We start from the raw sequence: 23,642 nt of genomic DNA on the forward strand, positions 1-23,642 counted from the left end.
CTACAGCTTCCCAACATGATTATTTTACCTCAGGCTTAAGTCTCAATTTCCAACTCTTAAAATGCATACACAGTTCAGCTGTAAGGATTTGTCTTTTTCCTTTGTGACATTACTATTTCCTAGTCAAATCTCTCTGTCATTCCCTCCTCCCCACCCTCCCACAGTCCATAGAAGAGCCTCCTAGTAAACCTGTTACGCTTTTCATACAGGTAACTACTTTGGTTTCTCCATTGGCACTGCCTGAAAGAGATCTGAATTCCCACGTCAACGCCTTGGACATACTCTTAGGACATAGCCTTGCCATTAACTGCCTGAAGACTCCACAAACGGCTGTGGTTAGATCTGAGTATATCACTGCTCAAACCCTCCCTTTTAAATTGATATTGCCTTGACACCTCATCCATCAAGAAGAGCAGTCCAGAAAGTTCTCCTCCCCAGGACAACCAGGGGTGCTTTTTAAACGCAAATCTCATTTTATGGCACAATCTGTTGACTTAATTATTATGACCAATTATATTGGCAGTGCTTTGTATTGAAGCAGTTTTATTGAAAAGATTGATTTTTTTCATAAATAAAAAAGGATATATTTTAAACTTTTTTTCACACATGAACATAAAAACTCTGAAAGCTTTTAGAAATGAAAATTAGCTATATAAAAATTAGGCTATGTTAAATACTTAAATTTTTGTTACGACTAACTGAAAAACATTTATATCCTCTATCAGTATAAAAATCTTCATAATAATGGGTAATACAACATGAATTTTTCCTTTAACTGAACGTATTCACATTTTCAATATATAGCTATTTCCAGCAAGTCTCATCAGTCTATGCCTTTCTCTTCCGTGGAGTTCCATTAAGTTCTGAAGAGGATGCTTGTGGTGTTTGCTGTTGCTGCTGCTGCGGCTGCTGCTGCGGCTGCTTCTTTGTGGGAGAAGAGATCCATTCTTCTGAGCTAAACAAAAACACAGCACAGTAGCTTATAAACCAAGCCCTTTTTTCTCTTTCTATATATAATATATGTCTTTATTTATATAGATATTTGATATAATTAATGCAACAGAACAGAGCTTCCACTAACATAAACATTATAAACCCCATATTTGTGCACAGCTTCTTCCTGTAATTATTTTTTTACAATCAGGAATAGCATCAGGCTAATATTAGATAGTTTAAATACATGACCACTTAAATTCTCTACATGTGGATAAAAAAATTAAAATAACAAATATAAATAATAGAGACATAGTAATATAGTGAAAACTCATTCTGAGAAAAATCACAACTCAATGAAATCGAAATAATCTCAAAACCACAACCATAGTTCAGCAAAGACAATGATGCAGTCAGGACAGACATGAGAAGTGGAAAGTCAGTTCCATGTCGTCTGAAACATACAGACCTACAGATTTCCCTGATTTTTTTTTTTGTGTGTGTACAAATGTTCATTAGCCACAGAGGCAATGCAGAAGTAGAAACAGAGGGAACTGTGTTAAATAAAATATCACCAGCTCACCTCAGACAGCGACTTAGAAAAAGCTATTCAAGAATCATTCTTTCTCTGTTCACCTGCCCAGTATTTGATATCGAACCTTAAAAGAATTTACAGACCAAGCCCTCTCAAATATTTCTGGGGTATAACAGAGTTGAATATACCAGAAAATACAGGGAACACGAATGCACAAAGATGCCAATCGATCAGTTCATAAAGAGAAACAGAATTACAATGAGCAAGCAAATCTTTATATCAAGCTTAAATAACAGCAGAAACTTTAAAGGAAATTAAAATTACCTTAAAAACCAACCTTATGCAAACTGTTGGTTATTGTATACAAATATGAATTAAAAAAAAAAAACTCACATGCAAAAAAGCCAAACTAGTTTTTGCTTTGAATTCAGAATATGGGAAAGTAATGACTAGATCCAGAGTAGACTTACCTATACAACTTTTTTACTGTTTCTCTTCGCATTCTTTTGGGAGGGATGGGCATGTCAGGCATATCTAACATTACAGGCTGGAGTAATGGTTCAGTTATCTTCATCTGGTTATCTGATGAAGTCATACCTATGAAAAAGTTGCAAGTAAGAATAAACAACAACAACAAAAATAATCCTATTGGTTATAAATGGGTCCTGTAACAATAGTGTTAAACCTTTGAAATGAGGCATAAATTGCATAGTAACCTTATGTCTGAAACTGACTTCAAAGATGACAGGTAAAACATTTGCTTTATTTATAGTTGTCACAGAGTACATGTTGGTTTATAAATGTAGTTTGAAATATCGTAAGTTATATGACATTGACATAAAAACATTTCTAACTAAAATACTATCCTTGCAGAATTAGGGGTGTTTCTTTATGTAGTACAATGTTTTGATTTTGTTTCCTTAGCAAAAGCAATTCAGCTCTTTACTACGCAGTCATTTCAAAAAGAATGTCAATGTTCTCTACCGCTGGGCCAGCCAGACTAACAGTTATATAATCTCGTATCAGTGAGATCATCGCTTCATGTTTGCAAGACACCAACTGACCACATTTTTATTTTCTGAACACATTACAGGGCAGTGCTGGTCCAGGCAATATCCAAAGCATTGTACTACGTACAGTTTTTCTATTCTTTCCCTAAAATAAGACATCTCTAAGCTCTTAATTTTAACAATCATGGTTTGAACTTGTTAGTTTCTAAGAGTAGAATACATCTGGATTCACTTAACAGTTCTCCTCCTTTAGGACACCAAAAAATATAATACAATAACCTACCCAATTTTTGTTCTATTAGCTTGAGACTTTTCTCTTGTTTGGCAAGTTCCTCTTTTTTCTTTTGCACTTCTGGAGTGTTAAGTGACTGCAAATGTAAATCAAGGTCCTTATTCACATTGTCGAGTTTCACCACTGCTGTACGGTATTGCTGAAGAAGATCTAATTGAAGAATAATAAAACACAAAACAGTAAAAAAGTGGTCATTTTGAATTAGAAGGCTACCAAATACAACCCAGACAACGTATAATATTCACAAGAAAACATATCTTTAAAAAAATCACTGCTTAAAATAACCCACCAAAACTTGTAGTGGACCAGTGGCTGTTCTTAAAATGACTGTAAAGATGGATTGATTTCTCTCTTTGAGCCTGTACCTCAGACCACAGTAAAGTACCAGCAAACTCTGAAAGTGACATGGCAGCCAGGTACTTCTTTACACATCTTGTCACCTTTATGCTCCAAACTGAATTCTCTGCCTTTGACGCCCTTAAGTCTGCTTGGAGTACGTTTTGCTTTTACTGCTACAAAGCTGAAGCTTGTATTACTGACTTGAATTCTAGTCCACCTTGTGGAACAAGAGAACATTTACTGAGTTCCACTTTGTCCCACCTACGGAAGTTTAAACAAGGAGACAGCAGTAGACTCGGGTACAGGGGCCTATTTTGCTGACAAACTTTGTTCCTCTTTTAACATATGAGACGAAGAATTTCTCTTTGTCCAGGCAGTGAATAAATATATCATGTAATAAAGAAAGGGTTCAAGCATGTTAGCCCAGGCTCATTCATTTTACTTTGCGGTGAATATGAGGTAGCTTGCACAAAGCTGAACTGAACACTAAATTACCTTACATTTGCCACAGGGTGAAAATGTTCACATAGATAGTTACTGCAGACTGACAAAAGGCACTGTAAATTCTTAGTACAGTTCATTTTAGAAGTACCTTGTCAGTGTAATCACAGTTTAAGTAACTATTTTCCTTTTATGCTACAAACATAAAAGAAGAGCAAGTCACAACTAATGTTAAGGCTGAAATTCAGTTCAGAACAAGTCTTGTGCTGTTCTTTATATGGAATTTTGCCATTATTTTCCTTTAAATGTCTAGTAACTATCCAAGTGAAATTAAAGCATGTCCATTTCTTTTACCATGATTGTACTAAATTATAGGCAATTCCAATTTAATTTGTGTTGGGTAATAATTGAGTTCAACAATACAAAATGCGTTGATTGTAACCATTTCAGCTACAGACTGAAATATGCTGGTTTTAGCACACTTTATAGTTGTCTACGTTTTTCCTACATGTAATATATTTCTGCTGAAATGCCTAGGAAAGATTAGTTCAGTCTTTTTTATCCCTCAACTGGGCAATGTTAAGTAATTTGCTCATATCTAAGGCTACTTCAATAGGTACAAGTGTTCCCTCTCTCTTGTTCTCCCCACACCCCACTCCATTGCACACTTCTAGGAATACTGTCATGGAAAAACTCCACATCCTTTTTGAAAATAAGTATTTAAGAAGAACCTTATTTATGAGTAAGACTTCTCAATGTTTTACAAATCAGTCAGGTCAGCTGTTACATGTCAGAAGCTGCCATCTTTTAACTTCATTTATAACTTTTATTCTACAAGGAAAAATCCAAGCACATAATGAAATGTAAGTGATCCTACAGGAAATACAAGGTATCTTCTTGTTATGGCAAATAATGTAGATGAAGTTGTGCATGACTGATGAGAACAGGAATTTTTCTACCACTGCTTCATAGAGCTTACTTGCACAGTAAGAAAGTCTAAGTTGATGTATGGTGTTTCTGGAGGAGAAAGACCTGAAACTTCTGTTTTTCAAGGATGCTGGAATTCAATCAGCTCAAGCTTCTCATGCCTGCTGTCTAAAGGAGTACCACTGCTTATACTCTTTCTTTAGTAAGGCGAAGATTTTTTTCTTTCAGGAAATTTAATAGCTATAAGCTTTTAAGAAAATAAAAATTCATAAATAGGACAGTGTACAGGCCATATTTCTTAAAATAACTTTATGCTATAGTGAAGTTTTCCTTTTTATATTACATAAGAGAATAACAAACATAGGCAAGCACTATAATTTTGGAAGTTCTGTGCTTTCATGACTTCATTAACCCACCTATCTGTCCAGAGAAAGTAGAGTAAAGTTTTGGCATGGGTGCTCCAAATACCATTCCTCTCAGTTTGTCCATTGGAGGAGCTTTATTCTGAAGGCCTCCAAATTTTCCATTGCTGCGAATCCTGTCTCCTTCCCTAGTCAGCAAAGTAGGGCAATGTGTGATTTTTACAACCTACACAGGTATAAAAAGTGATACTGAATTAGTACCTCCATGAAAAAAAAATAATTCTAAGTTTTCAGCAATGCATTTGTAAAGCTTTGTATCTTTCAACTACAATGCAGCTTGTTCTCTAATGAGAATGTATTTTATGAAATTACATTTCATGACTTTTGCTTTCAAGTAATAGAATGCGTATATTAAAGTTAAACAGTACTGTCGATAATTATGAAGACTACATTTTTTGGGTTTTTTGTGTGCTTAGATTTTAACAGAAATAAAAAGCTAATTATCAATATATACTATGAAGTAATGACAATAAATATTAGTGTTGATAAAAAATGTAAGCGCTTATTCAGTTGTTTGATGAAGATGGCTTTTGTTTTTAAATGCATAAAATTTAAAGCATCTAAATTCAAAGGGATTTATTTCTTATAACATATTCAATAAAACTTCTATATAGTTGATGAAATTTACCTGTGGTGGGTGACTGAAACAAATGGGGTGATAGACTAACCAAGTGAAATGACCCAGACCTCATTCTGAGAAATGACCACATATACAAACTCCTTTTCCCAGACAGACACAGATGGTCAGTCTCCTGACACTGATTAACAACAGAGACCTGACTCTGTCTCTTCTGTTTGATTATGCAGTAAAAAAACCCAAAAGTGTACTTTTTGATGAAAGAAGTACACACAGTCTTCACAGTTAAAAATGGTAGCTATTTGGTAATGCTATATTAAATAGTAAAGCTAAATGGTAGCTACTTGATGGACACTGAGATGGTTACTACATGTGATGAAAATTAAAATATTAATGTCAGTCATCTGGTTTCTACTATGACTATATCCATATTTCTGAGATACTCTTTGGAAACGTTCAAGACAGTCCTTGTTCCCAGGTTACCAGCTAGCAGTAGCCAACAAAAAGGGAACAGAAACAAGGGAACAGAATCACAGAGTAAACGAGCAGGTCAAGCCCAGAGCAGGAAATCCATGTTGCACTGATTGCAAAAGAATGAAACAGGCAAACAGTTTTAGATGCCACCAGAGGTTCCTTGTTAACTTGTTCTCTTGAGAACAACCCAGCAGTACAATTACTTATACTTCTGGAGACAAAAAACAAAAAAAGATATCCAGCCCCAAGAGCTTAATGTTTAATCAGTACAGTTCTATATCTTATGCTGAATCATTATTTCAATTCTTGCAAACTCATAAGCTGAAACAGAAAGTGCCCAGTGTCAGGATTTCCTCAGAGACTCTTGCCTGCTAAAACGTGTCCCATTAAACCTAAATAAACTAGGTCAGAAAAAAGTCTAGTACGTTTCACATCAAGATCTTAGTGGATCGGAAATTTCATCACGTGCCCCAGACTCCTGTGTTTTATTATACACACAGGGACCAGGGAAGTACTGCAGAATTTGCATTCAACACCAACAGCAAAACTAAAAATGTTTATCTTTAAAAAGATGGCCCCATGTTTCACGGCAACCTTAATTTGTTGAATTAAGGTAATTTTGTTAGTGGCAATAACAAAGATTTCATTCACTGTTAAGTGAATTGAGCCTTACATACAGTAAGCACGCTTACAGCTAGTGCAGCATTAAACTTAGCAATTATTCTAAGTTTGTAATATATTAAATATGTAGCTATGCAATATATTTGTTTTTAAAAATATCAAGAATAATTGAAACATACCTCTTTTCTGTAATGGTTAGCAGCATCCAAGTTATCTATAATGATAGTGTCACCCAAGAGCATCCCAAACACTGAAAAATGTAATTTTTTGAACCATGAAATTCCCCTGCAACAAATAACCTGAGTTTTGAAAAATCAATTCTGAGGCATCATTATTACAGCTTTTCAGAAAAGTGCAAGGGAAATAGCATGGGCATGATCTTTTTTCAATGAAATTTTATTCTGAAATGGCGATAAATATGCAGTCTTCTATTTTCATTGAAGAATTAATGAAGAAAATGATTTAGTATGTGCCTTGTGGCATAATTGACTGTCTTTTCCACCAAAGTACTCTCTTGATATCTTACATTTACATTTACGAAGACACATGTAATAAAATCCCAAGTTTTAGGAAATTACATAAATGATATTTTTTAAAGTCCTCCTTAAATGGCGTTCTTGGTTTCTTAACATTCAATGGGTTATCAAAGGAAAAAAAACCCTCAAACATTCCCAGGCTGATAACGCAACTGATTTTAAGACCTTTCTTCTGTTAATAAGACTGTTCTATACAAAGTCTAACTTGCTGTAGCCTTGGATGAGGTATGCCAAGCAATGTGGTTTTTAAATTCCCCGAGAAAAGTAATAGCCTATCGGCTAATGACAGACACAAAGAAGAATTTATAGTTAAAGTCTCTGACAATACCCTTCTGTAAATAAAGTGGATTAAAAATTATTTTTTATTAACAGTAGAGAGGAATATTTCAATACTGGGAAGTTGTGAAGTAAAATGCAAAACTTATTTTACTGATTCTAACTCTCAATATACAGGAGTAGGTCTACTTAATTTAAGAGTAGTAGTGTAGGAAAAGGAAGGTACTGCTATGCTGTCAGAAAGGGCAAGAGGATGATGGTTCCGTAAACTGACATCTACATAAAGATCGAAAGCTTACTTCTTTCCATAACTATTGTATTTGCAAATATCTTAGTGAAGATTACTGAATAGGTTATGATTGATGATGTTTCTGTATTTCATTTATTAAAAAGAAAGAAGTTATGAACAATTTCTTTAATATCATTTACCTGTTTGACAATGCTCTACGTTATCTGGAAATGTTAACAGTTCTCTGGCAAATACAGGATTTCCAATAGGTCTGAAGCAGATTTTTCCATTTCTTAAGTGAGGTAAAGGCCTAGTTAAAGAAAGGGGAGAGTGAGGGAGAAGAAAAGAAGAAAAAAAAAGTATTTTGTCGTTATTTCATTGTTTCTGACAATCTAGTCAGAAATCTCAAATTGAATTGAATGCAACTTAACACTTCCACATTAAGTCCTAAATGATCCCAACATTATCTGAAATGCCAGTTATGTGAAAGATGCTTTGGTGAAACAGTGATTTGTAGAGACATATACCCAACAAATTCAGATGACTAATTTTATGGACAGATTTTGAAAACACTATTTTATAAAAACTGAGATTTTAGGCCTCATAAATACATCTGCACATCAGATCTTTTCTAAAAGGCATTCTTTATGATATTAGCAGTCATCCTCATATGCAAATTATTTTCAGCCACAGAATTATTATATTTTCCTTTATCTTCCAGGAAACCAAGACAGCAGAATGAATATCTATTACTACAGATGATTTTAGGGAATTACAATTAAAAATTAATTTTTTTTTAATTTTTAAAGATTTAGATTTTTAAGAGAGTTAGAATTTGATTTGAAGCCCTATTAAATAAAGAACAACACACAGTTAAAGATACAGAACTAGGATTTCAGCTAACTTTTCAAGGGGCATACTGTTGCTATAATTATGAAGACAGAAATTTTATACTTCATATCTTTAATAGGAGTCTATTTGAAAAAGATATTAGAAAAAAACTTGAAGCAGTATGTAATATAAATGCAGAAGTTTCATTGTTTTTTCTCTACCTGTTCCAATCAGGGAGTGTCTTCTTATAAATAGAATCAAGGGGTAACACTTGTTGTCGACCTTGAGTTTCATCAAAAATAGAACGAGCGGCTTCAGTAGTCAGTGTCACTACACAGTCCATGTCACTTGCCAAATGCCAAGAGATAACTTTTGCTGCTTCATTATCCTCAATTTGAGCTAAATGTGCAATCTGTGCCACAGAAGTTAGAACAGTCAAAATAGAAAGCCAAGACCACCTCCCCTTTTCATACTACTCACAATCATCCTGCAACATCAGTCAGATATTTATTTCCCCTGTTAATGGCCCTGTTAGAAGTGCTGGTCACCTGACAGGCTGAGAATGCTACCTTTCTTTTTAACTCTCCTCAAAAATTACTTGCATATTCAGTTGGCTAAGGTTTAATTAGTAGCACTTCCTGGAACCAACAAAACACTTTTGAAGGTGCTCTGAGAGAAAACTCACCTTGCCTAAAATATCCTGATTCCCTTTTGGATAGTTTGGGAGGGTACAAGTTCGCCTTGGCTGTTTCCTTACTCCTTCTTGATCCAGCATCTTTTGTTTTATAAGAGAATCCACATACTGAAGCTGGGAATTAAAATTTAAAGTTAGCAAGCATTTATCATTGGGTTAAGCTGCAGAAGTTGTTACTTCATCTGTTGTCAATCAAGTTCCTAACAAAATATTCAATAATCTGAAACAGACTCTTAATATATAGGGACCACTGAGTATAATCTCAGCAAGTGAAAGGAGGCACACTGCAATTTTGACTATGAACTTTTTTTTTAAAAAAAAAAAGACTTCCAGGCAGCTTTTTGCAAAGAGCTACCAGAACTTGATTAAAGCCAAACCTGAAGAAAGTTTAAATCAGTAGGAAAAGGCAACCACAAATATACAAAAAGAAACCATTTTAGAAGGGGACTATGTCTAAGCCTGAAAAATTTAGCCAGCAGGGGGAACTTTAGTATCATAATTGCAGAATGTATATAATTTGATTTTACTGATTTGTGATTAATAACTCTAACACTTTTATTTGATCTAAAGATAACTGATAATTTATATATTTTTTTCCAAAATGTTAGTATTTTGAAAATTTTCTTTAAAATTTAATTGGATCTTTATGGGAAATTAGCAATGGGGTACATTGTCCTGAATCTTTCAAACTTACATCAGCTTTAGTAGTAATGTATGAAATTCACTAATTCTCTGAAAAAAGTGTTTTCCTTTAGTCTGCTTATGCCAGAATGCATCCAGTGTATATTGAACAGCCTGCAAAAACCCATTATTAAAACTAGCAGTACCAGTAACACAACTGGTAACCTTAGCAGAAAGGCAAAAACAAGATCAGGTTATAAAAGAAGTCTTTCTTATTTCTCTAGCAGTTTCTTTAAGAGACAGTCACACCAGCAGAATGGTAAAAAAATTTCAACTTTGGCATAAAGCCACAGATTTTACTCATGGTTTAAATTTTCAGGGTTTCGGTAACAGGTACTTGCACATATACCAGTCTGATTCAATAATGTTACATAATGATATTTCATATTAAGATTAGATTTATATTTAGGATTTTATGGAGCTAGCAAGAAATAAGCCATACTACGTTTGTCTGTGGTAATTCAATTTGGTGTTTTTTCAGTTCATTTTTCAGGTGAGTTTCTCTTGTTTCAGCTTCTTTAACCTGACCTGAAACCAATAAAATCAGAGAGTAAGGAAATATTGAAAGCAACAGAACATTTCTTACAACTTTTCAGAATTGTGCCACCCACAGATGCTAGTATTAACTTCTCAGATTCAGCACAGAATATCAGGATTTGTCCTGCTTCTTAGCAATTTTACCAGCTGCTATCTCCTTCAGCTTCAGGATCAGTCTGAGAATGTAAGCTCTTTTTTCTTTTCATCCTCAATTATCCTTCCAAATCGTTCTCCAACAGGCAAAATAGCAAGAGGGAAGTGAAGAGTGCTAGTTGGCACTGCCCTCTTTTGTCTCTTATAAGGGACACCACTTTCTGGACAACATTTCCTCAACTCTCATACCTGAACTGAAGCAATTTTGAAAACAAATGAGTGAGTTGCTTCCCACTCTCTATTCAAACAGGTTTATATATTTGGAAATGTTACTTAAGCATAAAGTATAATGTTGTGCTCTAACTCTGTCTCTAGAGATATGTAAAAATCTGCAAGTATTAAGCAGCACTTTTTGCCTTTCACACTAGAATTCAGAAATTTGCATCCATAATGGAAACATGCAGTAAGCAAGTAACAGAAACAAAGCCCTGTACTAAAACCACAAGAAAAAACAGCATCTTCTAATTCCTGCATGCTTTATTTACATTTGGTGTTTACTTAAAATAATAATTCAAAATGCAACTATCAAAACAAACCTTCTGATCAACAGACAGGATGATTCAAAAAAAACAAAAAAAAAGCAAAAAAAAACATTTCCTTTCTCTCTCCCATTCCTGTAAACAACTGCCTTCACACTGCTCAGCTGTTTTAACAAACTTTATAAAGGATTACATTTGCTGAAGAACAGAGAGATAAACAATGAAAAGCTACACAAGACTTTTCAATAATGTATGTAGGGTCAAATGAAGGGGGAAAGAGTAACATTTTGGAAATGTAAGATTAACTTTTTGAAAGAGGATTATCTGTAGTTCACATTCCCTAATGTAGTTTTTGTTGAATTTCTAGATGGATGAGTATTCACAGATCCATTGCAAAGACAGGAGTGCAAGGCAGTCATTGGAAAAAAGAATCAGATCACCAACTTCAATGTTTTATTCCTCCTATTGACAGTTTTGACATAAGACATTCTACCTCAAACCAAGACCCTTTATAGGTAGGTTGATCCAAATAACTAGATGCTTTCCTGCTAATGCAAAGATACACTCCCTTCTGCTCCCCTCTAATTACTGTATCCCATGATTTCAGTAGTGATTTTTCCCCCCCCTCTCTGTATTGTCAAAATTATTAAAGGAAAAAAGTTTAATTCCCAGGAAATTTATTTATATATTTGATTGAACTTACATTTAATTTCAGTTACAAGCTGATTAGTAGTATCAAACCAATTTCTGTAAACACCTATTGACTGAGATAATTGGTCTCTCTCCCGTGTAAGGGTTGCCATCTGTTGCTGCTTCTTGAAATCTACAGAAATAAATACATATATTTTTAGAAGAAAAGACAGTAACATACTTGGTGTAAACATCAGCAAAAATATAGTAGGCTATTACACAGTTCCAAAGAAGTATTATGAACCTAAAAATAGTTAGTTCTAAGGAAAAGCAAGCATTTTAGAGTAATTAAAACATACCATTGTAAAACATGAATGACAGACGGTATGGTTCCAAAGGTTGTGTCAAACCCGGCAGATCTGGCTCAAATACAAGAATATATTCGGTGCTATCTCTTCCAGGACTGTTTTCAGCAAGAACTAGATTCTAATAAAACAAACAAACAAGCACACATAAGTTTATGTTCACACTTGAAGTAATACACAAAATAAACATTCTTCTAACACTACATCTTAGAAAGTTACCTAACAGATGATGTCTATACAATATTACTAGAGTTTTAAGTATTGACTTGAAAATGCCTTTTATACCTAATAAAAAGAAGCAAAATACAAAGATTTAGCATTAACTATTTTATTATTTAAGAATTAAGATTGTAATTTTACCTGTTTATGGAGTCTTATTATTTTTGGCTATATATTTTATTTGAGACATATGCTTAGAAAAAGGTATTATTTGCACTGTCCCATAAGCAAGATTTCCTCAGGTGTACTTCATTCAGCATGTGAACAAATGCAAATGGCACATTAAAAAGAAAGAGCCAATACATAAACATAGAGAAAGAAAAATAAACTATTCCCAGTGCTGAGTTAAAGTTACTGCTGTTACCATGGAAGTAGACAGCAGGTCCCAAATGAATGAACAATATATAGCCAAACACTAACATGAACATCCCATTTCTTATCAATTCCTTATTGAAATGACAAGCTAAATCCTTTGCCTTTCTTTATAAACACAGGAAATATTATAAAACCGTAAAGAATGGTAAACAGAAACAAAATTAGTATAGGTAATATCTAAATGTGCTGTTACTTTGGGAAAGGTATCATGCATAAAATGAGTAATGCTTATAATAAAACTCATACTGTTTCCACCTTTAACATGTAGAAATTGCTACTCAACTGGCCAAATCAAGAGAGAGGTGGTTGCAGCCTAAAAGAAGAGATAGATATATAACCTTCAAAGATAGTCTTAATGGCTTTCAAAAAAATTGCAGCTACATATTTCATCAGAAGTCTGTAGTGGAAATATCTTTTCCTTAGAAAATTTACACTAATAAACATCTAAACATTTTCCTTCATCAAACAAGTTTAATATTCCTGAACCTCAGTGTAAGGGTAAACATGTCAGATTATCAGCTTCATTACTTTGATGCTGACTGCACATGATTATATTTATAAATGAGATGGAACAATTTAAAGGTATTTGAAAAAAAAGAAAAACAAAAACCAAAACCACCCCCCCCCCAAAAACCCACAAACATTAGTGTGTCCCCTCCCCATTACTAGTCATATGAAAAGTACATTGCATCACAACCAACAAATCCTTTCCACATGAGTTTTACGAGTTGTCTAAAGTCAAAGAGCTCAGTATAAACTCGCCAACTGAAAACTGCCCGAAGATGGGAAGAGGCATGGAACTCACTGGAACAAAATTACTCCCAAAAGAAGATTAGGGGACACAAGTTACTGTCAAAAGCAGTAGGATCTCATCAGGTTGCAGTAATGAGAAAGCAGAAGAATGCAAACCTCACCCTCTGAACAAACCAGGAATATATAAGTAGAAAGAAAAAGCACCTGCTTACAAAAAAAAAATTCCAAAACAAAGCAAACAAAAACCAACCCCAATCTTGCCCCCTGCCCCATTACAGAGATTGTTAGCTTAGTCACTTGTCATGGTTTAACCCTAGCCAGCAACTAAGCACCACAGAGCTGCTTGCTCACATCCCCACCCCAGTGCAATGCGTGAGAGAATTGGAAAAGAGTGAAAAAATCCATGGTCTGAGATAAGAACAGTTTAATAATTGAAATAAAATAAAGTAAAATAGTAGTAGTAATAATAATGTACAAAGCAAGTGATGCAAAATACAATTGCTCACCACCTGCCAACCAATGTCCAGCCAGTTCCAAGCAGTGATCTTTGTCCCCAATTATCCCCAGCTTTATATACTGAGCATGATGTCATTGCTATGGAATAGTCCTTTGTTCAGCTGTCCCAGCTGTGTCCCCTCCCAACTTCTTGTGCACCTGGCAGAGCATGGGGAGCTGAAAAGTCCTTGACTAGCATAAGCACTACTTAGCAACAACTAAAACACCAGTGTGTTAGCAACACTATTCTTGTACCAAATCCAAATCACAGCACTATATCAGCTACTAGGAAGAAAACTAACTATCCCAGCCAAAACCACGACATCACTGAAGCAAAACTGGAGTATTTAGAACCCAAAGGCTCAACAGCAGGTTAATGGGACACAGAGAAAAAACCTGCTATTTCTGCATCAGTGAGTAGTCCGAGAAATTATCTAGTAATTTCATAGAGTTCACTTTATGGCGTTATTATTCCCCTCAACCGTATGAAGTTTTAAACATCTGTTGAAATATCTATAATGAGCGTAAATGCAGGATTTGTGGAGAAAAGCACTAGTTTTTTAGACCAGTGGTTAAAGCTGACCCCTTATCTATACTTCTGCACTTTTTCCCACCCCACCTGCCCAAGAAAAAAAAGTGTTCACAAACCAAATAATTTATTACTCCTGAAGCATGGTTGGGGAACAAGAGAAACTCAGAGTGTACCATAATTCAATTAGTATATTAATTTTATCTGATACCTCTATTCAGTCCATGCATCGTATTTTTCTAGCTTGTTTTTCATAGGTTATTTTGTCACTTTTCCTTACGGATAGGAGTAGGCCAGAGTTTGACAGATTGTTGAGTGAAATGTTTGCCCATGTTAACCGGAGATGTTTCTGTCCTTGACCATTATCGACAGAGAATTATCTATGCTGTGTCATTAAGTTCCATCTATGTAGTTCCATAAAAGCAGCTAACATACTGAATAAAATACATTATGAAGAAATTTGTATGTAGGATCTGTAGATTTTAGTGATTCTACTAGGATTTTATTGCATTTTCCAAGATGTACTGAGAGATTTTGATTTGTTGCTAAGGCAGTGTCTGCCTCCACCCAGTACACACTGACGCTGTTCTGCTGGGAAGCTATTTCCAATTTACAAAAAGCGGCTTAGAAAATTTCTTCTAAAAGTTGGAACCTCCTGCAGTACCCCTTCTAACTGTTTGAAGACTTCCACAGATTTCAGGCTAGTAAAACATGTGACAACCGGAGGAACTAAATGAAGTAGGGGTATACTTTTTCGCTTCAATTTTTGTATGATACTTCAGCATTTTAAGCATTTAAGAAAACAAAAAACAACCACCAAACACCTATATATACCTATTTCACCATGTGAATAGTTCTGTAGAGTGAAGTTCTCTGTAGGCTTTTAAGGAGAGATTGTGACCATTCCACTCAGAACAAATGTGCAGCTCTACACTCAGCTGGGGTTTTTTTGGTGTGTTTTACACAGTTCCTGGTTTTGTGCATGTGCACTTTTTGTGTCTTTTACATTACACTTTGTAACAACTGTTGCAAATGGAACTCATTGGTTTTAAAAAATAAGTCTCTATTTGTTGGAAAAAAAGTGACTGCGATGACATGACTACAATATGCAGTACTTTCAGAGGTATGCATGATGCTGCAGCCAGAGATTCAAATTGAAATAAGGCAAGCATTTTTAACACTCAAGGGCACTACTGGCTGAAAAAAAAGCATCGAGAGAAATGGTCGTTTTATCTTTAATCCTTCAAATGACAATAGGATTCCTTTCTGCAAAGTATATATAAACCCAGTTAGCTTGACAAAATATAAAGAGGACCTGGTAAAATTTAATTACCTATATATGAAGAGGTCAGACTAAATGATCTTAAGTTATTACAGCCAAATAGTATTATAAACAAAAATGTAAAATACTGCTAGTATTAATGGTTTAACTACAAATGGGTGAAGTGTTATTTACATGTGAAATTCAAATGAGGAAAAGATTTATTCTGGATCCCTCTGTATGTCCTAGTCCATTAACTGAGTTTTCGAATGTACTCGTAAACTTCCCTCATCTGGCAAGGATAACCAGTTTAAAGAATGTCTTTCCTTCAGGTTTTCTGAAAATCAGCAACCAAACAGAGAAGTAATAATTTATCTACTTATCAGTAAGGGAAGGCTACATTATATGCTAAGCCTCCACAAACCATGAGGTTTGAGGTGTAAGATCAACTTTGAAACTCTATGAAAATAGGCCTCCATTGCTCATGGAGCTAACTGCATATTTCAGTCACACTTACAATTTTAGCTGATCCTCTGTCAAACGGAAACTCAGTTGTACTGACTTTCCCCTGAAACTGTGGGATCTCTGTATCATCTTCATTGGGGCTCTTAATTGTTGCGATTATTCTGCCAACTAGATCAATTCCAGTGTGGTTGTTGTATCGATCCTATAAGTAAAAGAGACAAAAAAGTTAGTTTGGAACATGAACTGAAATAGGATATCCACTTATATACTGCATTGGGTTTATGTGGCAAGGTGCTGGCAGTGGGGGGCTGCAGGGCGGCCTCTGTGAGGAGAGGACGGAGCTGCCCCGTGACAGACATGGCCAGTGCCAGCCGGCTCCAACCCACCCACCCCAGGGCACAGTCAAGCCCTGCAGCCAAACTGGTGGTTCCTCTGGGAAATTATATTTAAGAAAGAGCAAAAATGTACAGGCAGAGAAAAAGGGAAAAGAAAACAAGAAACAGCAGAGAGAACACCAAGGTGAGAGAAAGAGCCGGATGAGGTGCTTCAGGTGCCAGAGCAAAGATTCCCCTGCAGCCCGTGGGGAGACCACGGTGGAGCAGGTATTTCCCTGCAGCCCACGAAGGACCACGGTGGAGCAGATACCCATGTGGCAGCCCATGGAGGACCCCACGCTGCAGGGGGTGGATAGTTCCAGAAGGACTGCAGCGCGTGGAGGGACCCACACTAGAGCAGGGAAACTGTGAGGAAGAAGGAGCGGCAAAGAGGAGCTCTTGTAGACTGACCGTGACCCCCATTCCCCACCCCCCTGCACCACTCAGGGAGAAGTAGAGGAGTCTGGAACAAAGCTGAGCCTGGGAAAGGGTGGTGTGGAAGGTTTTGCTTTACTTTTTTTGTCTTTGTTTCTTGCTACTCAAATCTACTTTAATTGGTGATAAATTAGATTAATTTTCCACAAGTTGAGTCTGTTTTGCACAGGGTGGTAACTGGTGAGTGATCTCCCTGTATTCCTATAAACATTCAAAGTTCAGGAAAGCTTATTTTTTGTAATATAAGACTTCTAGGAGAAACTGTCCCCTGGAAGAAAAATCATAGAGAGAAATAGCTGCTGTATATATAAGAGTTTTCCCACTAGAATCTATTCTTGAAGCACTTTTTTTTCCTGTGGTAACAAGAAATGGGTTTCAATTGAGATGCCTCACTGCAAGGATTACATGTTTTCATTTTGGTCATCTGTATTTAAATAAAACAAGATGCACCTGTCATATACTGGAAATCACCGATTTACATCTTTTTGGTGAAGTTCATCTGCAAAGAGATAGCAGCAATGCCTTACAGCAAAATTCAACATATTTTTAGCAGTCATCTATTTCTCTATTTATGATTTTGTATTAAAGTATAGTTACCATTACATGGAGGTGTAAATCCCTGACCAGTGTACGGCTAGTAAGAGCTCGAACATTGGAAACTGCTGGAGTAGCTGGTGAAGAATCAGGTAATAAGCGTACGGGGTCATTAGGTACAACTTCAACTACAATCTAGCAGAAAAAGGAGGAAAAATAAAATAAAACAAAACAAAGACTGATATAATTCACTGCATTTTACCTGCACACATGGGTTGCTCAAAAAATACTGAAACGAATATATGTGAAATTTACTGATAAACTTGAAATACATTAGCATGACCATAGAACAGTTCTACTAGGGTGCAAATTATGCAGCTCTATTATTCCACAAAATTTCTGCTTAATTATAAAAGCTAATGAAAACATCTGTTGTTAATCAACAGTTTGAAATCAGTAACTAGCAAAAATAAAAATGTAATTTTTTGCAAAGCTTGCACATGGAAGTATTTGCATTTTGAATCTACAAAGCACCATATTTCTCCCAGGTGATTCTGCATTACGTATTCTTGGCTACGTGTAATTAATTATAGATTCAAACCTGTTCACTGATGAGCATATTTGTCTTATCCATTGCAAAGATAAACTGGATACAGTAAGTGCCCACTCTCTCTGGAATCACTTTATCCCTAAATAAATAAAAAACAAAACCAAGCAAGAGCAAATCAATATTGAAGTGACAAGTATGTAAGCATGCGAGCAATTTAAATTGAGTAGTCCTCCAAACCAGTTAGAGAGTCCTGTTAGGAAGACATGATGTATTTTAGTACTCCTCCATAATACTCCTCCTTCAGCAAGAACGCCGTGAAAGTTTCTCAAGTACTAGAATAAGGTTTTTGAAAGCTTGGGTGAGGAAAGTCCCCTCCAAGAGTTTGTCTTTACTAGCCGACAGGAAGTTTGTCGTGGCCCTATTATTCAGAAATCTGCAAGTCTACCTCATTTCACTTTCCATTCAATGAATTTTCATAAAGCTACTGAAACAGAGCACAGAGATGTTTAGATCTGCAACAACAAAAAATGCTCTCCCAACTTAATGATTTGGCTTGTTTTTACATAAAATCTGAGTAGCTAATTCCTCCTCTTGCTCAGAAAGTGTACAAAGTTGGGTAACTTGGACCAGTGGCCAAAGTTGAGTACAGTGAGAGAGAAGAGAGTTTTCATTCTACCTCACAGCATTCCAGAGTGCAGACTACTGACAAGGAATCCCTAACATGAAAATATGAAGGGAAGACAAATGCCTGTGCTTCTGCTGCTATAAACAGAACTTCACCTAGCAAGGAAGGCCACACAGCATCCAGAAGACTGCTGCAGTGATAACAAGGGATAGCAGTGACTTATGAATGCTTAGAAAATTTTGAGGAGGTGCAAACAGTCTTTAACCAAGATTCAGACTTTTCTCTGAGACGATGACTTGGCACTCTTGAATTGGTTAATGGGAGTTTTGTTTTCAACATATATCATTATACCTCTTTTGTCAATAACATAAAGCAATTTCTTTCCTCTTCTGTTGTTTGGGAAGGAGTAACATGCAACACTCCCTGGAATGCTTAACTTGTAAAAGATACAAACCCCAAGCTCTGCTTTCTTCTAGAATAGGCCATGACTTTTTCTTTTTGTATTTCGTATAGAGTATTTTATCTAGTTAAGATGTAAAGTAGCATCTGCTTTGTTAGGATGAATTAAAAAACTGAGCTGTAAATAATCTGCTACGGACCTCATGGCTGAACACTGTCTAACCAGACATATTGGCACATTCATTCTAGATTTCCCTTTCTGGAGGTACAAATACATGATACAGAGTACCTTGTTTTGATAATGTTTTAGGGAGTTCTTATGTAACTGCACCTATAACTAGGAATTTCTCAGAATGACCAGGTCACAGAAATGCACCTCATACTTGGTGCAAGTCTGCAGTGATCCTTGGTTTCTGGATAAGTTCCTTCCATAACCTTGGACTAGCCACACAGAAAGCTCTGCTCTGTTAAAACAAAACTGCACCCTTATTTGGGAGTCTCCCTGCCAACCTCAGCCTTACAAGGCTTTGGAACCTCAAGTGCCTTCAAGGTAAAGACAGATCTTGGTAATGATACAAAAAGCAATGCTTAAATAGCTTTTTGAATTACATGTAATCTTTTAAATGAAAAAGCCTTCACATACAAATACATTATGTTGTTGTACACCATCTGAGAACCTAAAAAGACTGAATAAACAAAGGTCATATCAACTGCCTTCCCAGGTGGGATTGTTTCTTGGATGGATATGACAGAGGGAATTACAGATGGAGGTACATTTGCACTGCATATCAAGCTGGGTCAGAACCCTGGATTTGAGCCTCAGCTAACTTGCTCCCCAGGAAAAGACGCGTTGAAGACTTAATGCTACATCAAGGTCTTGAAAGCACATAGATTCCCAACGATTACAAACTGGATAACTGGCTTCCTGAACACAATTATGTGCCTTGAAAGGGAGGAGAGCCACAGCTAAGAGGCAAGTTAGGAAACTTCCTATCACTTCTTAAAGTGCTGCCACTCAGATGCTCCCTGGGATTTTGACAGAGCTGAGCTGCAGCAGCCTCTGTTCCTCTGATGCAGGAACCAGGATCAGCTAGCTGTGCAGCAGCGGTATCTGCTGCATTAAGGGGATCCTGAAGCCTGCTTTCTAAAAGCAGAAGGAAAGTCTGTTCCAAAGACACCATCTCTGAATAAATGATCCATGGAAAGACCACTAAACTGATGGGGCCAAGGTCATAGTTCAGGATTAACTCATAGCTACAGAGATCAGAATTAAGTCCACTTAACTAAATTAGAATTAAGATTAGAATTAAGAATTAGAATTAAATCAGAATTAAGTCCACTTTGTCCAGCCTGCAATTCTGCAGCAGTTGAATATAACCTTGAAAAGAATTAAGGAATGTTACTAGACAAGTGACAAGCAGATGTAGTCCCCTCATTGCTAGCATTTCTCATCATGTATTCTAATATATTATCTTAGACTCCTTTCTGCTCTTAAACGAATGTCAAATGTATCTAGAGAATAATTTAATCCTCATGTTCATTGCATCTTGCTAATATCTTTTGCCATTTCATAGCACTGTATCATACTAATTCTATAATAGATTGTTATTTTGAAAACCTAAAACTTGTTTCTATTTCAAACTACTGATGTAACTTACTGTACAAAATACATAATTACAAAATAAATGCTGCTATACCTGAAGTAAAAGAAGCCATCTTCCTTATCATCCTTCACTTTACTACAGCTAAATGTTGTAACCTGAAAAGATGAAAAAAAATGTAATGCAGTATACTGAAAGCACCTTACTTGCAATATGCTATCAAGTCTTAACGATTTGCAGTACTGATAGCATACAGAAATTCAATTAAGTTACCCATAATTTAGACACTAGCTCCATATTCTTAATTTTCCGGAGTCTTTTCTTTGCAAAATTCAGGGTGGCAAGTTTTACATCTCCCTGCTATTAGTTAGCCTCTGCAGAGCAGTAGCATTTTTGTCCTTCCTATAGTCTTGACGTGTGAACAGTCTGACAACTTGTAATAGGACAGATACTGATAAACAAATATGATTTAAAATCTAGAAAAGGATATTGATCCAAGTTAAATGAAGGAAGGTTTCTACTGCAAATAGGTTTGTCCTATGTTGGCATTTTGATATCCATTTTGAAAATGCATTTTGATGACTTACATCAATTGGTATCCCAGTTCCGCTGCTCTGTGCTTCCCACATTTTCATAGAAATCCGTGCCGAATTAATATTTTTAATAATGTTGTCATTTTCAGAAAGAACACTAACCATAAAATCTGTAGAAAGACAACATTTTTTCAAGATTATTTCTATTCAGAATTAAGACCACCAAACTCCACAATTTCTGTGTCTCCCTCATACAAAACCCACATTCCAAACAGAACCCAAACACTAAAAAATTTAAAACCAGATATGGAAAACCTCCTCTCCCTGTAATTAGACCAGGTAATGATGCTTAGAAAAAAACTCCCACCTACTTTATCCAATGACTGCTTTAAAAAAAGCCTCAAATTTCAAGTCTGCGTTTCCCAGGTTACCATTCTTATCAAAATAGCAAGCCAGGCTGCTTCTTCCTCTCACAAAAGAACAATCATTACCTAGTTAAGTAGCTGATTCCTTCCTGCAAGGACAGGAAATCCAGATCTCCCTCTTCTTTCACAAGTGCTTTAGCAATTGAACTACGGGATAGAAAGGTGCAGCAGCTGGAAAGAGACTGTACCGACACCACTGCCATTCTCCCCATCTATTAGCCACATCGTAATAAAAAGGACTCTGGCTATCAATCTGAAGCTGAGTTTGGCTACTTCTTACAGACATACTTAAATATGTTAGAAGTAGGATACAGGGACACACTTCACCCCTCCATTTGCTGTTGTCTTGTCCTGCAGTCAAAATACTTGCCATTTTACATCCCAGTATGAAAAATTTAGCTTTGCTATAAATTCCACAGCAAGTTTAATGGTCTGAAGGAAATGGAACCCAAACTACAATAAAGCTACTCTTCTTGTAAATGAAATGGTTAGTGGTGGATTTCAAGCATGTAATTGAAGCTGCACTGCTCACGTAGAACTGAATTTTGCACTTTAAGGAAGGACTGTACTTTGACATGTATGAAAAATTCAGGCGTGACTTCCTCCAAGATTACAGTGCTTGCCCTCAGGTGTACCTGAGTTCACCAGTAAAACCAACACATAGGGTGTTAATTAAATATGAGGCTGTTAATAAGGAATTGAATATCTAATTTTATATCAAAATTTAATGGCATATATACTATGTTATCTCCAGAGGAAGAGGTTTAATTTGCTTCCTCTCTCAAAACCTGGCTGAGTTACACTACACACTACATTTGAAAAAGGTCTATTTGGCAGGGGGTTTGCAACTAGATGATCTTTAAAGGTCCCCTCCAACCCAAACCACACTGTGATTCTGATTCTGTAGTGTGCTTCCTGTAGGCAAAACTAAAATACCTTGTGAATTAAGTCAAGTTCTTAACATTGTATGGAGTACTTTAAAGAATACAAACCTCCTTCCATAAAAACGCTGGCTCATCAAATTATGACAGTATAATTATGACCTTTGAATATGAACCTTCTTTGGTCAAGAAACAAGCCCCCACACCACAGACCTCATATTTGTGGGAGGTATTCTGCTTCTCAACTCCTAGTACTACAAATAAATCCTTTTTGTTCTAAATTTTGAATAAATGTTGCAGGTATTTCAAACAGGCTTGGCATTCAACAAATATATTTGTATGAAGCAGATTTTCTGGGGTTTTTTTGTTGTTACTTTTAAGAGATGTTTATCATCTGGAAGTCTAGAAATATTTACAAAGGAGCACATAGAATAGGTGGGAAAAATTCAGAATCTTGCGTGAAATCACACCGTGAAACAGCAACAGAACTGAAAACAACCCTTAGACAATTATTTTTTGTTTTAAGTCCACCTTAAAGGCAAAGGAAAGGCTGAAGTATAGGAGGGACAGTGTCCTATAATAGTTTAAGGAGCTTGCCAGAAGCTCTCTAAGAAACCAAGTACTCTATGTCAGCAGGATCACTTATATTCACACAGTTGTCAGCTCCTTCAAACATATTTGCAAGGCACCACTTTCCTGTACAAAAGTCACGTAATTCCCAACCTGCTCCCATTTCTATATTTATCCATGTACTGACTTCATTATATTCTTTATACTCCTTCCAACAACTGCCCAGTACTGAAAACATACCTTCTAATCAAAAGTTTCCCTGACCTCTCCTGAAGCTTTTTAAGAACTCCATCAGAATTGCCACCTTAATTTATTCCCTTAAAATAAATGCCAAATTAAATAGGATTAGCATATCAGAGTTAGTAATTTAGCAATTTAATGCCTAAATTAATTTATAATTCATAATTGAATACCATTCAGTATAAGAAATTTGTTACTATTTACTTCATCAAATAGGTTTAAGAGTCACCTACTGATGATTCAAATGTGATTTATTTTTTTAAGCTGAAGATGGGATCAAATGGGAAAAAAAATTGGTTTGGAAACTACCTTACTCTTCTTCACAGGTACCACTGACAAAATACAGCAGGCTTCCCAAGTCTCAAATGTTTTTTGCTTTTTAAAATTTCAATGAAC

General features: G+C 35.8%; 1 protein-coding gene across 2 annotated transcripts in view; it reads right to left on the reverse strand.

Moving 5' to 3' along the window:
• Positions 1-523: 523 nt before the first annotated feature.
• The window catches only part of SMCHD1 (structural maintenance of chromosomes flexible hinge domain containing 1), an 83,900-nt gene continuing 60,781 nt past the window's right edge, over positions 524-23,642 (reverse strand). The window contains exons 33-48 of one of the 2 annotated variants that reach the window (XM_075084774.1): positions 21,185-21,300; positions 20,694-20,755; positions 18,024-18,111; positions 17,486-17,617; positions 16,132-16,281; positions 11,977-12,103; positions 11,691-11,810; positions 10,264-10,346; positions 9,129-9,251; positions 8,665-8,855; positions 7,813-7,922; positions 6,751-6,821; positions 4,894-5,065; positions 2,762-2,920; positions 1,939-2,065; positions 524-955 (exon numbers count right to left, since the gene is read on the reverse strand). In XM_075084774.1, the coding sequence (XP_074940875.1) occupies positions 829-955; positions 1,939-2,065; positions 2,762-2,920; positions 4,894-5,065; positions 6,751-6,821; positions 7,813-7,922; positions 8,665-8,855; positions 9,129-9,251; positions 10,264-10,346; positions 11,691-11,810; positions 11,977-12,103; positions 16,132-16,281; positions 17,486-17,617; positions 18,024-18,111; positions 20,694-20,755; positions 21,185-21,300 (1,958 nt within the window). In that variant the 3' untranslated portion in view covers positions 524-828. Of the gene's footprint in view, positions 956-1,938; positions 2,066-2,761; positions 2,921-4,893; positions 5,066-6,750; positions 6,822-7,812; positions 7,923-8,664; positions 8,856-9,128; positions 9,252-10,260; positions 10,347-11,690; positions 11,811-11,976; positions 12,104-16,131; positions 16,282-17,485; positions 17,618-18,023; positions 18,112-20,693; positions 20,756-21,184; positions 21,301-23,642 lie in introns of both variants that reach the window. The other variant, XM_075084773.1, reaches the window with a different exon arrangement.

The sequence above is a fragment of the Phalacrocorax aristotelis genome, chromosome 2 (assembly GCF_949628215.1).
Source record: "Phalacrocorax aristotelis chromosome 2, bGulAri2.1, whole genome shotgun sequence".
NCBI lineage: Eukaryota > Metazoa > Chordata > Aves > Suliformes > Phalacrocoracidae > Phalacrocorax > Phalacrocorax aristotelis.